At 34.3% G+C, this 16,873-nt stretch overlaps 3 protein-coding genes across 9 annotated transcripts; 1 reads left to right on the forward strand and 2 right to left on the reverse strand.

Annotated features, from left to right (window-relative positions):
* On the reverse strand, positions 1-921 carry LOC113761371. Its single transcript, XM_027304329.1, has one exon. It carries the CDS (start codon positions 825-827, stop codon positions 231-233), a length of 597 nt encoding a protein of 198 aa, XP_027160130.1. The 5' UTR covers positions 828-921; the 3' UTR covers positions 1-230.
* Positions 922-4,121: 3,200 nt separating this feature from the next.
* On the reverse strand, positions 4,122-10,027 carry LOC113762574. 7 transcript variants are annotated; one of them, XM_027306081.1, is made up of 12 exons: positions 9,887-10,027; positions 9,673-9,755; positions 9,279-9,384; positions 8,331-8,429; positions 8,168-8,233; positions 7,945-8,061; positions 7,792-7,824; positions 7,612-7,686; positions 5,946-6,048; positions 5,498-5,545; positions 4,721-4,842; positions 4,122-4,611 (listed from the first exon to the last, which is right to left on the reverse strand). In XM_027306081.1, exons 1-12 carry the CDS (start codon positions 9,956-9,958, stop codon positions 4,519-4,521), a joined length of 1,017 nt encoding a protein of 338 aa, XP_027161882.1. In that variant the 5' UTR covers positions 9,959-10,027; the 3' UTR covers positions 4,122-4,518. The 7 variants fall into 7 exon arrangements, 4 of the variants coding, with proteins under 4 accessions (XP_027161882.1, XP_027161881.1, XP_027161880.1 ...); XM_027306080.1 differs by having other exon boundaries at positions 9,673-9,779; XM_027306079.1 differs by having other exon boundaries at positions 9,857-10,027.
* A 4,767-nt stretch (positions 10,028-14,794) lies between these two features.
* Positions 14,795-15,608, forward strand: LOC113758383 (B-box zinc finger protein 20-like). The gene is made up of 2 exons (XM_027301267.1): positions 14,795-14,980; positions 15,063-15,608. The coding sequence occupies exons 1-2, from the start codon at positions 14,795-14,797 to the stop codon at positions 15,606-15,608; spliced, it is 732 nt and encodes a 243-aa protein (XP_027157068.1).
* The last annotated feature ends 1,265 nt before the right edge of the window (positions 15,609-16,873 follow it).

A 16,873-nucleotide genomic window follows, 5' to 3' on the forward strand; every position in this document is an offset into this window, starting at 1 on the left:
TCTCATAATTAAAATGCATTAAAATAATCATGCCTACAATCATAAAATCCAGATGGCCACATAAGATTTAGTAAAAGATAAGAAAGTTTAATAAACACCAGCAGAAATGAAAGCAGTCCAACTGGTCCTACTTATTTACAGAGTTAGATAAACAATCATCCCACCCCAAACATATCTGCAGTCAAATTACCTCCAAAAATCATAGATAGGAGCAAATATACATGTATTTACTAAATGTAACAGTGCTGCACCCCAAAGCCATGCTTGCCATGAACACAGCCTGGGCGATTGTAACGATAGGCTAACCTCTTGGCCTTGTTCAACTTTGGACCAACCCTTTTCCCCAACTTCCGTATCCTCTGTCTCCCGAACTTATCACTCAATCCCCATGGCACCAATTCGTCATCCAAATCATACCCATCATCATATTCATCGCCATCATCATCGTTCTTATAATTGTCATATTCATCGCCAGCATCACCGTCGTCAACACCACGACCATCATCGTGATTAAGATGGAGTTGGGCCGAGAAGGAATCCATGGAGATGTCAGAAGATGGGGATCCCAACTCGAGTGGTCCCTCTTCTTTGCTGGGCCCAGAGGAGACCTCACGGGGCGTGGCGTCTTCTTCTTCTTCTTCGCTGAAGGAGAAATCATCCAAGTCCTCTTCATCATCGTCGGATGAGGTTGCGTTGACGAACTCCCACGCCTCGGACAAATCATCCACAACGACGTCGTACTCGTCAACTGATTCAGAAGGGTTAGACCCGGCGACAACCATTGTTGCGGTGGAGGTTTTTCTCTCCCGGCTTAGGATTCTCAACATATTTGCTATTTTAAAGTGGCTGGGTAGGGAGGTAGAGTCGAGGGTGTGACTTTCTTTTTGTTCACCACCGCAATTGGAAGACGCAAATCGAAATCAACACACTTTTGGGTTCTTAACAAAATGGAGAGACCCTTCCCCCGCCCTGCTACTAATCTTGAACGGCCGAGATAACTGCAAGATTCCACGTGGCGTTCAGAAATGAGTATTGGCCCAGAAGTGTGTTGTTCAACAGCCATTGGTTTATAGTACGTGGACCGGTGGATGGCCTGCCGTTTCTCGCAAGAAACTTTTCCCACTTTCACAGTTGTAGCCTACAGTTTTGACAAAAAAAAAAAGGGATAATTTCAGAAACCTCCCCTGAGGTTTCTGACATTTACACTTACCTCCCCTGTGGTTTGAACAATTACACTGATCTCCCTTGAGGTTACTAATCTTTTACAAATTCAGTCCAAATGATTAAAATATTATTTTAGAGAGTGAAATTAGAATTTTGTACCTGATTTGTCCTTTGTGCCACATGTCCAATGAATGGCAAAGTATTACAAATTAATTAACAATTAATAAACTTTAACGAGCGTAGTTTATAGGCAAATACGTATTGTCTATTTAAAGTACCAGCTCTTTACATGAATTTTATTTTCAAACATTTACTTTATCACAAATATTTATTCTCAAATACAGATTTGTATTTACTCTCAAATATTTAATTTTTGTTAAATACAAAACCTACCAGTTTTTCTTCCGTAGAAATATTAATATAACATTTTTTCAATTTCAGTTACAAATATTTATGTATTTAATATAAATTAAATGATTCAGAATAAAATACTCATAAAGAGCTAATACTTTACTCATGTAATGGATGAAAGCCATAAAAAATTAACATTTTATAGGCCATTTCTTTTTTTAAAAAAAAAAATTTTAATTTATATTAAATAGATAACCTATCGATTTTCTTTTTACAAGAATATTATTGTAACACCTTTTAATTTTTAATTACAAATATTGATATATTTATTGTAAATTAAATATTTAAAAATAAAATACCTATAAAGAGCCGGTACTTTAAATAAGTTATGCGTATTTGCCTATAAACTACACTCCTTACTTAAATCAATAAACTACACTCCTTAACTTAAATCAATAAACTATACTCCTTACTTTAAATAGTGTAGTTTATAGGCAAATACGCATATCCTATTTAAAGTATCGGCTCTTTACAAATATTTTATTTTTAAATATTTAATTTATGATAAATATATTAACATTTGTAATTAAAAATTAAAAAGTGTTAAAGTAATATTCTTGCAAAAAAAATCAGTAGGTTATCTATTTAATATAAATTAAATATTTTTTAAAAAATAAATGGCCTCATAAACTATTAATTTTTTATGACTTTCATCCATTACATGAGTAAAGTATTGGCTCTTTATGGATATTTTATCCTGAATCATTTAATTTATGTTAAATACATAAATATTTATAACTAAAATTGAAAAAGTGTTGTATTAATATTTCTACGGAAGAAAAACTGGTAGGTTTTGTGTTTAACAAAAATTAAATATTTGAGAGTAAATACAAATCTGTATTTGAGAATAAATATTTGTGATAAAGTAAATGTTTGAAAGTAAAATACATGTAAAGAGTTGGTATTTTAAATAGACAATACGTATTTGCCTATAAACTACGCTCGTTAAAGTTTATTAATTATTAATTAATTTGTAATACTTTGCCATTCATTGGACATGTGGCACAAAGGACAAATCAGGTACAAAATTCTAATTTCACTCTTTAAAATAATATTTTAATCATTTGGACTGAATTTGTAAAGGATTAGTAACCTCAGGGGAGGTCAGGTAATTGTTCAAACCACAAGGGAGGTAAGTGTAAATGTCAGAAATCTCAGGGGAGGTTTCTGAAATTATCCCAAAAAAAAAAGAAGTTGTAGCCTACAGTGGGAGACTAGAGGCGCAATTCAGGTTGCGATAGTTTATTGAAAAATATTTTTTAAATAAAATTTTTAATAAAAATTTTTAATAATTATTTAAATGCTTTTAAATATATTTTTTAGATATATAATTCAATAAGTACTTATTATATTGAATAATATATAATTTAAAAATTTTTTAAAGTGTTTATCTCTTTATTTGATTCATAATATAGAATAAAATGATTACATTTGATATTTTATTTTTTAAATCGTAAAAGTTACTTTAACTGCACCAAATTTGAGTTTTTGCTGAAAGTGCTTTTAACACCAAAGCTCTTCTCCTAATTTTATAAAATAATGTTCACCAAACACTTTAGAAGTATTTTTAGCATATAAAAATTCTTTTTTTTACTAAAAGCACCGCAATCCAAATGGGGCCTAGATAGTTTCAATCTCACAAGAAATTGTTATTCTTTCTTAAAAAAAAAAACTTTTTTGTTCATGATCTTTTCATTTTGCCAAATACCTAAGGAGCCCATCATTCCAAACATTAATCCTTAGTCTTTCATCTATTTCAAAATTTAAATTAATCACTGAACAATCAAAAAATGGAGGGGTTAAATCCATACACTTCCATACTAAATTTGCACCATATGTACTCATTGGACAACAACAACCTCATCTATTAAGTTTATTTGATGCTTTTTATAGTTTTGAGTAACAATTTTTTTTTTTTTAAAACAGGAGGTGTTATACTAAAAACTTTCTCCTCACAATCCCTCCCACCTTACCATCCAACGGTCCCCTACCCTTCAAGTAACATATATTCAAAAAATAAAAAAGAGGGGGAAAAATATTTCTATTTAGAATAAGATAATATTTTCAAACATTTTACAAATAAGCACGTACAAAGCAATGTCTACGCATTTCAAGTCTCTAAAATTAAAATCTTAGTAGTTTTCAAGATGGACATGCAATCATAATAACTTTTTCATACAAATATCTGTCATTTGGTTTTGTGTAAATTAATATTAAAAATGGTTCAATAAAAATGAAAGTAGTAGACTCATAAAAGAAAAGAAGAAAAAATTATTGTAATACAAATGCTTGTCAATCACACATTACCTTTAGTTGCGTTTAAATTCCTCATCCACCATTGAAATACTTGTCAGAGTTAGCCGGAAAGCACAATAAAGGCAAAACTTCACCAGAATTATCAAACTTCTAATACTTTGGCAGACTTTTACAATTTTATACAGTTTTACTAATCACTCCTAGTTTAAAATAAGATGAGGATTAAAAACATGATGAGAAACTAGTCAACCATACATTTTGCCATAAAAAATTTCCTTTCTCTCTCACTCTTTTTTTTTTTTTTTGGGTTCCCTCCCCCAACGAAACAGTTTGCTAAGCTGGTCAATGCATCCAAGGCAGTCCAGTAAACTGTAAATACCATTACCCTTGGCCCAAACCAGAACCCGAATGCACTATGGTTTCTTGCAGGGAAAGAGGGCGGATTGGTGAAAGGGATAAAACGAGTACGGCTACGTATGTAGTAGTATATTGCAGTTTGTGCACGGAGCTGTAAGCCTGTAACGAGGTCTTCATACTGATTACATTTCTGATGCCCAAATAAACTGTATTCCGACCCGATCCTATTCCACGTGTTTTTTGTATCCGTCGAATCCAGGACATGGCAATAACCTTTTGCAGTAAATCAACGCCCTCACACCATTTCTGATTGCTAATGCTTTATCGAGTCTATCCTTGGAGTAATTGTACAATCTCATCTGATCTTGATTGAATGCCTTTCAGGTACTCAACAAGAACTCGCTGCTGGTAAGAGCCCGCTTCCTAGTAATAGAGAGATCAATATGTGAGAGAGAGAGAGACAGAGCACGCCAAATTCACTAACAGTGAAAAAGAACTTCAAATAAAAGAAGAAATGGGAACGTTAGCCTACTGTTCGAATCAACGTCCTTTCAATTCGTTTCTTAATAACATTGTCCAGTTCCTCAGGTGAAATTTCCCCTTTACCGACTGTCATACCATCAATCAACATCTTATTCCATTCCCCCTCTGGAGCTGCATCAGTACAAGCAGGTCAGTTTTCAGCCTTCGACAACTATCCCAGAATAAGCAATAAAATGAGGAAAGAAAACTCTGTGAACTAGGAAGTTAAACCTTGAGAAGGCTAAAAAATGACAACTAGTTTCTTATTAAATTGAGAAGTACAAATAAGGAGTGAAATGCAACCAGATTACAATCAGATACACAGCGGCAAGCACACACCATCGTCTGGCACAAAAAGGAATGAAGAAAGAAAAGCAATTCACTACGCAACACTTAAACTTCTATGCACTTTCCTTTTCTATTTCCCTTGTTTCCCTTTCTTCCCCCTTTTCCAAGGTATGTAGTGAGCATCATGAAAGAAAATTAGCTTGTTTAAGGTCGACTCATCATTCCTAAGAAATGAGAGTTGTCTCTCAGCCACTTTTGCTGCATGGCCGATCATCCAAACTTTTCCAATTCTTCCAGCTTTGAAGAAGCTTCATCCCCACAGGGAAAAGTGAGAAAATGCATAATACCTCAATTAAAATTAAGTTGAGTACATGAAGGCTCCACCAACCATTGAGTGGACTAATAATGCAAGTCTAATTGTTAAATTTACATCACAAACCTATTCAATCTCATGCTTGAAAAGAAGTACACCAGGCTAGAAGACTAAAGATAAACTTACCTTTAATTATTGTTTCCAGGAACTGCTCATCTCTTAACACCTCATTCCCTGCAAAGGAACAGAAGCAGGGAATTATAAAGCATGGTATTTTCTTTATAGCAAAAAAAAGTAGAAAGAAGATGCTTGGATCCAAACATGAACTGCAAACTTAATACAATAGTTTTTGACATAAGTGCTACATGATCAGTAATATAGAACTTATTACTAGAGGAAACTTGACAGACCTTAATCTTTGGTTTCATTGAAAAAGCAAACCGCCAGTGACTACCTAATTAAACTCCAACATATAGCAAGCAACAGCTCTTTCCTGGCCTACCTTGTTCTGTGATAGAGAACTTCCTAAAATGAACAAACCATGATCTAAAAACAATTCAAAAGCTATGCAACAAAAAACAGCAGGTATTCCTATAGTTGATAATTCTAACAAAATTCACTAACAGAAAGGTACCTTTTGTGGAATAACTACGCTTAGAGAGGATCCGGGAAGCATAGAGTTGCAGAACCTTTTGCAACATAGCCTCAAGCCCTGGCTTGTCTCCATCTTCTTTTGCCTGAAAAATCATGGAGAACGATATCATTTACTAAACTCCCAAAGCATTTGCTGGGGAAACTCTTGCAAATCTTACTTATCAGTTTGATATCATGTCCACTATCTCAAAAAAGAAACAGCAAAATCTATACATTGTTCAAAGAAAAAAATTTCTGTAGCATGACATGAATAAGAGAAAGTTGTAGGAATTAATAACTCCATCACTAACCAAGGTCATTGAAGCCATTTGCATAAAACTTGACATCTCTACAGTATTTAGAAAACAAGGATGCCTCCTTCGCTCATAAACATTTGCAATATTTATAGCTTTTTATGTTCACAAATAATACTTGACAACAACTTTGAGGTTCAACCATTATGTCAAGTGGGGTCACATGCAATCCATTCGCAACAGAGCACAAATCAAAGACGGATTTTCTTTTTTTTTTTTTGTTGGGGGGGGGGGGTTGGGGAAGGCAGCCACCCCTCAAAATTTTTTAAAACCTTTAATTTGTACCACAGGGTTTAACCAAAAATCCAGAATTTCATAGTTCTCGTCCCCTCAAAAACTTTTCATGGTTATCCTTTACCTCCCTTTCTCTACAACAGGAAGTTTTTTTTTTTTTTTTTGAAATGACTATTCTATGGGATAAATTCGGCAAAGAGGTAAATAAGAAAGATAGAATTTGTATACTGAACTAAAAATATGGATAATAGATAAAATGAATCTTCTAAAATTATTAACGATGTTTTTTGTGCAGTTGTTAACACATCTAAATTATATCTAATTTACCATGTGAATACACACAATCACAACAATTTTACTCCTTGTATATACTTTCATAGATTTGGAGTTGTTTTTGTTTGTGTATTACTGTAGCATTGTATTTGAAAAACTAGTTTTTGAAAAATAGTTTTTGAAAAATAGGCCAATCCAAACAGAGCCGACATATTTTCAAAAAACTAACACCTAGTTAAACTAAAATTTTAATATTACAACTATTACATGTGAAAGAAAAAATGTATAACAAACAAAAGTAAGGTGTGAGAGTAAGTTGGCAAATAACTAATTTCGCTTCAATGTTGGAGTCAATTAGAATCTAACTTTTGACCTAAAGCTTTTTTCTTTTTCTTTTTTATTGGGAACATTTTCAATTGTCAAAATTTTCCCCTTATGCTATGAGTTGGATAATTTTTGTTTCAAAAATTTTTTTTTGTGCAAATCAATTTAACATACACTTAAAGATGGTTTGAATACAAAGGTGCACCATTATTGTTTCTAATTTAGAAGAACTTGAAAGAGACTTGAGAGTTTGATATCTATAATTTTTTTCTTTTATTCAAGAAGAGATTCTAAACCTCACAAGGGGAGGGCTTGACAGCCAAACTACGGACCTCACAATCACTAGCTAATATCCTTCTCCTTTAATGTTTGTATTACCTAACAAAGTTAATCAAATTTTGACCCAAATTAGGGCAGCCTTGTAGGATCATGTATTTGACGTCTGTCACCCATAAACAAAAATTCTTGTTCCGTCCCTCACACAAATGATTCAAATAGGAGTAAAAGATCAGGTAGACTTACTTGCCTTAACTGTGCAGTAACTTCCGATACGAACCCTTCATCCAGATGGCCTTCTTGCTCCCTTTGCTTTAATTCCTGATTTTTTCAGTTGTGAAGCTGCACATATTAGTAAAGCTTTGCAACAATTATCATTAATAAGATGTATTTTTTTAAAAAAAAGTCAACTTCAACTGCTCTTACCCTAGTCATATAAGCCAGTTTTTTGAAACATAACTACAATACAAGAGGCCTCAACATAAAATAAACCACGGAAAAATCATTCATCATCACTTCCTGGAACACCTGAAGATAAAAGGTGAGGTAGGTTCAACTAGAACAAGATAGAAAACATACTTTCTCCATGAGCTTGAGAGTTTCAGGGTCCCTAGGAGGCCAAGGAATCTCTTCTACTTCATCAACTACAGGTTTTAAAATTGCCTTCAGAACATCAGTAGCTGACTCTATCTTTTCCTGTAGAGAGGAGAATGAGATTAAAAGGAAAAGAATAAACTCAAATTCTTCAGATTTCATCCTAAAAAGTGCAAAAACATATTTAATGGGGAAAAGACAACAGCACATTGGTCTTGTCGACAAGACGATCCACCAAGTTCATTAACAACGATGCCAGTTCTTCATAATCTTTCTGCAAAACAACAAAAAAGCAAGCAGATTATATTACATAAAGTAAGGAGTAGAGTTAGAATTAAAAAAAAAAAAAATCAAATTGCTTAGAACCATGCTTTATCATCATCAGATTTGCAGGTTTCAGATCTAGCAGCAAGTCTTATCCAAAAGCTCTCATTGAAAGCAAGAATATTTCCGGCAACAAGTTTCTGAAGCTGCAAAAGGGAAGAAAAAAAATAAAATAACTTTACTCAAATTCAGCTTGGTGACCTCATTACAAATGGACTAACACAGTAACATGCACTATTTACCTCCAAAAAAATTGCACTGAAGGGCATGGAGGCAAATGATGAAAAATGAGAAAAAAAAAAAAGGAAGTTGAGAGAAGCTACAGAGGTTCCAAAATTAGGAGGGACTGTCTTCCATATCTTTATCATTGAATGCCTAAAAATGGACTATATTGAGAAACAGGTAGTAAAAGGTTTTTGTGGCAATATCAACACATTAATACAACTTGCATTTAATTCCCGCACTTTTTTTTGTAAAGAAGCACAGCTAGTAAGTTCAAAATAATTTGTATTACAAATATTTATCAAGTTACTTCACTTGTGCAGTCCAACTTTTGCAACATCAAAAGGATGGATTTTCTTCCGTAGGTTTAATTATATTGTTGCGAGGTCTATGTAAAAGATCATCCAAATGTGCATAAACAGCATCTTGTCTGCAAACAACATTGACCAGTTATCTTACAGCACAATAACTCCGGCATAGAAAGGAATCAAGCAATCTTTTGAACAGGATTTGGGCTTATAGTTCCTTCATTTATCCACCCTAGCAAACGGTGATGGAATATGTGCAATAAGCCATAGCAACTTGATCGGGATAGGAAAACCAGTTACCACATCCCACATCAAGTGTAGCTGACTTAAGAACCCCCATGGACAGCATATGGTTGATGGAAATGCTACTACAAATAGGTTCCACAACATGGTTGACGATTTCATCTAATGGTATAAAACAAATTGATGATTAGGAAGAAACTTATAAAGCAAAACAAGACATACTTCCTTATCATTAGCATCCCTCAGCATATCTATGAGTCTGTCTACTGCCACGGTCTTTTTGAATGATTCCTCAGCATTTTGATTTACTGCCCAGACCGAAGTTCTCCTGCTTATTATATGCAAGTAATGTGATTATGAATAGCTCCGCCTACCACATGACGAATAGTAAGAAATCCCGTTGAATTCGACGTAATTGACCAGCAACACTGCCATCACACTAGCAGACTGCTTTGCTTTGTCAAAAAATGTACAAAAACCATCTTTTCTGGCATATCAGCATAGGTTAATTGATATGCCAAACAGCGCAGAAAAAGTTTTAACAGCTGAAATTTCAACAAACTAGAAAAATTAAGGCATACAAGAAAGCAGATATTAAGAAGATTTAATTGATTACCGGCGATAATGTTGTGGGAAATTTGTGGACCAGAATTGCAACGCAAGCTTCCGAGCAAAGCATTGTCGACGAGAGCCTACGCACTGCATGATTGTTGAAAAATAACACTAAAATTGAAACAAAATTACAAAAATCAAAATAAAATTAATCCAAACATTTAAAGAAAAGTAACAAGAGTGCGTACTACTGGAAGAAGATGGGAGTGAAATAGTACCGGAAGACGATTATGCGACGGCCAATGCAAGGCGTATGGTATAGCAGGTGGTGTGATAACAGATGTTGCCATTTTTCAGGTTTTTTTTTCCCTTGCTTTTTAACTTTCCCTGCCGAGAGATGAGGATTAGGTGCTGGACATTTTCTGGTGTTAACAAATAAGTAACCGAGAGCAACAATAATAAAGCCATCTTCAGAGGTAAGGTTGAAATAAATCAAGTTACTCAGATTTTGGAATTTCAACAAAATTTTAAATTCGTTAAAATAATCAAATTAATTTAAAGTTGGTAAAAATTTAAAAACTTTATTGCTAAATTTGAATAACGTTTTATATTTGATAATATTTAAATTCGACAAAATATATAAGTTAAACTTAAACAAAATTTCAAAGTTGTTAAAAATAATAAAATAAGTTTGAATACTAAACTGTTTGATTCGATTAGAGTCGTTTACACCCTAACATAGCCTGATTAAACTTGATAAAAACTCAAACTTGTTGCCAAATTTGAATGACATTTTATATTCGATAATATCCACATTCAATAAAATCATTGAAATAATCAAACAAAAACAAGCACTAAGCTGTTTGATTTGATTAGACTCATTTACGTCCTAACACAGCTAAAAATGCTTCAGGATGATCATGGATTCATGCATTGGAGATTGGGCTTTCAGATATTTCTGTGGGCCACAGACAAAACAGCTTAGTCCCAGCGTGGCCCGACATAATGGGCTTCAAACAATATCGACTCTTCTTAAATCCGGCCTCTGCCATCTTCAGGATTCTCCTATTGCTTTTTCATTTGCGTTTTTGCAGCTTCGGTCCAATTAAAGGATCATTGGGTCCCGGCCCAAGAAATAAAAAAAATGGAAGAGACGCAGAGAGAGAGAGAGGGAGACGCGCATTGTTTTATTATTATTATTATTTTTATCTTGTTTTTTTGATGTTCAGAACGGAACGGAAGTTTGCTTCCAGCTACAGCTATAGTTTGTCACAGGGAACAACATTGGCCATGCAATACTTGAAAATCAGCAACTACACTTATCCTACCTCTCTCGATGAAATGCCCAACGTTTGATTTCCATACTATACGTACATAAATCCAAGTGAGTATGTGAATCGTTCCTATATGGTCGACTACTGCCTAAAATTGGCGGAAGTCCTTGTATTAAATCATTCTCTCATTTCATACTTTGTGTTTCTAAAATCCACCGTATACTTTCTCATCACTCTTTTTCTTTCGTAGGTGGCCGTTATACTTGGCTGTACAAGTGAGAATAGTCATTACCATTATTGACGGTTGCTGTTGCTTCGCTTGAGAAACCTACGCATGGTTCCAAATTTCTAGTACCGGTACGGCCCATAAGCTTGCTTCACTTTTCGATCCACATGTACATATCCCTTCCATGTGAGAAGCATTGGGACTGTATCCACAGTCATATGCTAGGTACTAGCGGATGTTAATGTAAGCGGAAGAGGTTTACATCCTTTAATCAGGAGGTCACGGATTCGAAATTCATGGGAATAAAAAAGACAGTGTTAAAAAAGTTTTTTCCTATGAAGAGTTGACTCGACTTGAATAAGATTAATTGCAGACCATAAAACTGGTGCGAATGCGGAATGCCTGTGAATTATACAAAAAAAAAAAAAAAAATTGCTAAGCTACATTATTATTGTTCTTTTGTTTTGGACTTTTAGTTGCAATTTTCACTGTATGGATGAGTTTTGCCACAACTTGCACATCAACATACTTCTTCAGTTCTTTTGTGTATAATCAAAGATTCGGCAGACATCATCCATATCTCAATGAGAAATTTTTTTTTTTTTTAAAAAAGTGTTATTTGTCATCTAGTGCTTGGTGAACCCCACCATCATCGTTTTCATGTTTCTAATTTCTTGATTTCTCGTCTAACGGGAGCGTGCACGTATTTAATTTTGTTAGCTCAGTGCCGTTGAATCCTCAGCAATCCACAGCAATCCACAAGTCAGATATGGGAAATAATAATTAAAAAAAAAAAGAGACTTTGAAGGTTTCTCAATTTAATTCCGCCTCAGTTTTCGATTTTAAACATATGTTGCAAAGGAGGGGTAGTCGTATGTTTTGTATTCCACTTCGATCATTGACTTCTATGCGAGTTTCTGATTGATGAGAAAACATGGAAAGCATGGTGCATCACAATTATTTGAGCTTCTGACAAAATTTGTAGCTTGGAATGCCGGTTTCGCGCTTCCTTTTCCCACCTACTATCCAATTATTAGTCTCCTTGTACATATTACGGTTTTTTTTTTCCTTTTTTCATTTTGTTTAGTTTTGGTCCAACAACCGGTGCCTTAGTTAATGGTTATGGTAGTAGTAATATAGATGAAATTATTAATGGTGTTGTAGCTCAAGTGGTAGAAAGAATCCATTTGGATTAGTTATTTTGTGGGATATTTTTAAAAAATTTTATTGTAGCAGAGTTTTTAGAGTATATTTTGAAATATTTTTAGAAAATATTTTGAAATATTTAAGAGTAGTAGAGTTTTTAAAATATATTTTGAAATATTTTTTAAATATTTAAAAAATTTAAATTACTTTTTAGAGCACTTTTTAAAAATTTTTTAAAAATTAGTTTTTGAAAAACAGAGGGAAACTTGACACAAATGTCATGCTGAGTCTTTGATTTTCCTTCTGGTTGCTGCAAGTCCGGCTAGAAAAGAAGTGCCAAATTTCCATTCAACTATTTTGCCTTCGGAGAATATTCAGTGTCCATCAAAGTAGTTGCTTTCCTAACTAAAGCCACAGCAGCTTTGCGGGGAATTCGCAATGCCTTCCGATTCCGTATCTTGCCTATGGCATAGTTATATTTCTCTGGGGACATAATCAGAAGAAGCAAGCAGTAGTTTATTGGCATGTTTGGCGCTGTAGTTGACATAATTGACTCATAGGAAATATGTCAGCCATCGCGTCAGCAGATCAATAATTTATTATTATTAGCGTACTAGCATTAGTAGACCATTCTTTTAAATGATCAGCCATTACAAGTTTTTTTTTTTTAAATCTTTCCAAACAGGTTGGAAACCTCAATGCTGGATAATCTTTTTATTTAATAGATCTGAGTTTAAGAAATTTATTCGATCTTAAATGTGAATTAGAGTCAGAAATTCAGTATACTGACACGAATACCCCGCCAGAGTAACTATTGTGATGTTATGAAGATGAGTTTCTTCAGAATTCGTCGAATATTTGTGTCATCAGTTCAGGTAGTTCATTCATTATCAATTTAAAGTGCGAATCAAAGTGGTTGTTCAAATCAAAACTTGAGTCAAGAGTTGGTTAAAACTTTGTTTAAAAAAAAAAAGGCTTTGAATTGCCGTTGTTTTGGAAAAAAAAATCTTTTGATTTTTCCCTTTAAATGTTTTCTGATCAATTTTTTTTTTTTACTCTACAATACATTTAGATCTGAAGACAAATGATATAGTATTTATTATAAAAAAAAGAAAAAGAAAAAAGTGCCATAAGGTCATAATGAATGAATCGGTGAGATCATCGCCTTTTTTTTTTTCCTATAAAAGAGTAATCCAATAATCAAGTTACACCTATTATAATCTTGAATCTAGTGATCATTTTTCTCAGTGTATTTGAATTACAATTACCTTTTTATCTCATATATATATATCATATCGTAAAAAATATTACAGTAACTATTTCAAATAATCATCTATCCGCTCTCTCTTATAGATCAAGTAATGGCAAAGACGGTGAAGAAAGAGCAAACTAGGAAATGTGAATGGTTGAAAGAGTATATTACCGTAGTTTATAAATGCCTTGCCTGGATTCCTCATCTGTAAACTCCTCGGTGGTAACTGCTAAAGAGGCCATGACTGCACGTAATTGAATGAAACAAATTTAGCCTTTCTAGTTAAGTATGACGATTTGACCCATCGAATTATGTTTTCATATCATCAATTGGGTGGCAACATTTAAAGCGCTGAGCATGGGACTGAATAAATAAAGCTGGGTACACAACAATTTCCACATCATCCATTTATGGTCATATCAGGTAGCGTTCAAGTATTGACCTTTTCTTTCCCTGAATTATTATTAACTCTTACACTTTCATAAGAGAGGTATATCATTTACTTTGTCATTACCACTAAAGATCTACGTTAAAGTTGTACGGTTAAATCAAGTCGCAGCGTAGGGAAGAAATGATTACTTAAAAGTATATATTTTACTTGCCAATGTACATTAGTTAATTGGACCAATGAGTCAAATTGTGCTCTTAATCCACTCTGGACCTACCACTTTGCCAGGATCTGTTTACATTATTCAATTCATATGAAAATGGAAAGGGTCAATAAATGAGTAGATAAAGGCCTCCCAAGTCTTAGCCCATACGGCCATGCCTCAAGGTGCAGATTGCAGAAAGGACAGACACCCCAAAACTGAGAGCGAAAGCAAATCAGGATAATAGCCAACCCGTTGCCTGCGTCTTTGTTCCTGCACAACACGGACAAACTATTCTTATCAGTAGAGAAATACTTACTAGATATATATCTATAGAGAGAGCGCTATCCACATAGGTAGCTATGAAGCCGTCTGATGTCTTCTCTAGTCTCCTTTCCAGAGCTTTCTTTTAGTCAGAAAGATAGATTTATGACTCCTGAGATCTTAGCTGTGCTTTCCTGCCCCATCTCTGAGGTCTGCCCATAATATTTCGTCTCATTCCCAAATTTACTCCCACCAAGTAGCTCTACCTCTTTGTAACACCTTCCAAATTGAGTACTACTTCTCCGCATAGTACTATATAATCAAAGCATTCTCCTTCGTACTCAGACTCAGACAGAGGAATAAGTACTACAATACTCTGAAAACAGACACAATCTCGTTCCTGAGAAACAGAACTGTACCCCTTAATAGGTAGAATGAAGATCCAGTGTGACGTTTGCAATACAGAAGAGGCATCTGTTTTCTGTTCCGCGGATGAAGCAGCTCTATGCCAAGCATGCGACCATCGAGTTCATCACGCAAACAAGCTTGCTAGCAAGCATCATCGTTTCTCTCTTCTACACCATCCCCTGAAAGACTCCCCTTTCTGTGACATTTGCCAGGTACAAATTTTTATACTATTTGTGAACTGAAGAGGTACTGTTCCATTCCTTTTATAGCATCGTTTTGATTGTAATATTGCAGGAAAGGCGTGCACTGCTGTTTTGTCAGCAAGATAGAGCCCTTCTTTGCAGGGAATGTGATATTCCAGTACACAAAGCCAACCAACATACCCAAAAGCATGACAGGTTTCTTCTTACCGGAGTAAGGCTCTCAGCTTCTTCATCCGCAAACCAAACTCCATCATCCTCAACTGTCTCGTACGCTGCTGGCAGCACAAGAACTGCTAAAACTGAAAGCAAGAGTGCTTCGAGTGTTAATGATCCACACAATCTCAGGGCCAACTCAACTGCAAAGACTTCTAAATCAACATCAAATCATCTTAGTTTTGAGATTGAGAGTCACTGGACGAACCAAGAAGGTTCTGTCGCTACCAGTAGTATATCAGAGTATCTCACGGAGACATTACCAGGATGGCATGTTGAAGATTTTCTTGATCCACCTTCATCTTTTCCTTATGGTTTGCAGCACTCTTGCTTTTTCTTTTTCCTTTTTCTTTTTTATAATATCCTTTCTTGGTGGTGGAATGGAGTGATGCTGATACAGGAAACATGGCAGTACAGCCATTAGGAATGTTAATAACAATACATTAATAAATAGTAGAAATCAATAATGTTAGTAAAACTAAGGCCCCGTTTGTCAAGTGAATTTTTTAGGTATTTGTCTAAAATTTTATTGTAATTTATCGTAAAAGTTGTAGAAAAAAGTTTTGAAATATGTAAATTTTTGAATATTTTGAAGTGTATAGTTTAAAATTTTTAAGAAGTTTTTTGATATTGTTGCAAATAAAAAATTATTAAAAAATTTGTAGCAACAAATTTGACAAAAAACTTGCTTTGCAAACAAGGCCTAAATATATGAGGCATAATCGAAAGCATTGTATTGGCTTTAAGGACTATGGCCTTTTTCTGATGCAGTAATTTCCTCTGATTCATTGCAGACTCATGACCAGACGACGTCACCAATTGCCTACGAAGAATTTGAATGCACTGCGGGTTATTTTTCAAATGAAAAAGATTTAGCCCATTGGGTACCGGCACCGCAAGCTCCAATATAGTTTCAAACTAAGGGGATGAAGAGTCTGATGAATTGAAACATGTGACAAAGAAACAAATTTTTGTAGTCAACAGACTGGACGTACTGGTTATGACCGTATATACAGTACATACATCATCGCCTTTTCCAGCTGCTGACTTTTGGACCTTTTGGCTCTTACCGAGTATTCTGCAAGATGTCTGTGGATTTGATTTTTCAAAGATGGATAAAAATCTAGTTGTCTATATCTCGCGTGTTTGTGACTTTGTTCATGCCCTGTTGATACACCTGAGAAGTCCAGCACCAAACATGCTTCTTTTTTTTTTCCAAACAAAATGGACATATCTGTAAAGTCCCGTTTTAGTGGCTGGCAAGTACACAAGGAAAGTGCACTTGCCGCTTTTTGCTATCCACTGCATTCCTTTCCTCAATTCTAATAAAGAAAAAGATTGAATCGCGAAAATGGTCGTTAAATTATTTAAAATGCCATGAATGAATCAGTAATTGAATTTTTTTTAATTAAAAAAGTCATTCAACTCCCCAAAACAAGCCCATAGAATTATTTTGACCAATTTGATCAGTAAATCAATGGGAAAAAAAAAGAAGCAAACTTGACCTATTATTGTAAGTTCTAAAGGGTAAAAACACAATTTTTCTTTAAAGAAAAACCAAACTTTAAGGATTAATCCCTATTTTAGCCAAATTTTATAGGAGGTAAATACAATTAATAAAAAAAATACCAATATCAAGCTCTTCCTCTTCCACCATCCACCGCCACTGAAAATTTGTAATTCCAATTA

This window comes from Coffea eugenioides, chromosome 2 (assembly GCF_003713205.1).
Source record: "Coffea eugenioides isolate CCC68of chromosome 2, Ceug_1.0, whole genome shotgun sequence".
NCBI lineage: Eukaryota > Viridiplantae > Streptophyta > Magnoliopsida > Gentianales > Rubiaceae > Coffea > Coffea eugenioides.

What these genes read in the sequence shown, in the direction of transcription:
- LOC113761371 (XM_027304329.1), bottom strand. Translation starts at nt 827, where the DNA reads ATGTTGAGAATCCTAAGCCGGGAGAGAAAAACCTCCACCGCAACAATG.
- LOC113762574 (XM_027306079.1), bottom strand. Translation starts at nt 9,958, where the DNA reads ATGGCAACATCTGTTATCACACCACCTGCTATACCATACGCCTTGCAT. An exon ending in ACTCCCATCTTCTTCCAGTA is followed by an intron (nt 9,756 to 9,856) that starts GTACGCACTCTT and finishes ACAATCATGCAG; the next exon opens with TGCGTAGGCTCTCGTCGACA. An exon ending in CCTGGAAACAATAATTAAAG is followed by an intron (nt 4,843 to 5,497) that starts GTAAGTTTATCT and finishes GTACTGATGCAG; the next exon opens with CTCCAGAGGGGGAATGGAAT.
- LOC113758383 (XM_027301267.1), top strand. Translation starts at nt 14,795, where the DNA reads ATGAAGATCCAGTGTGACGTTTGCAATACAGAAGAGGCATCTGTTTTC. An exon ending in CTTTCTGTGACATTTGCCAG is followed by an intron (nt 14,981 to 15,062) that starts GTACAAATTTTT and finishes GTAATATTGCAG; the next exon opens with GAAAGGCGTGCACTGCTGTT.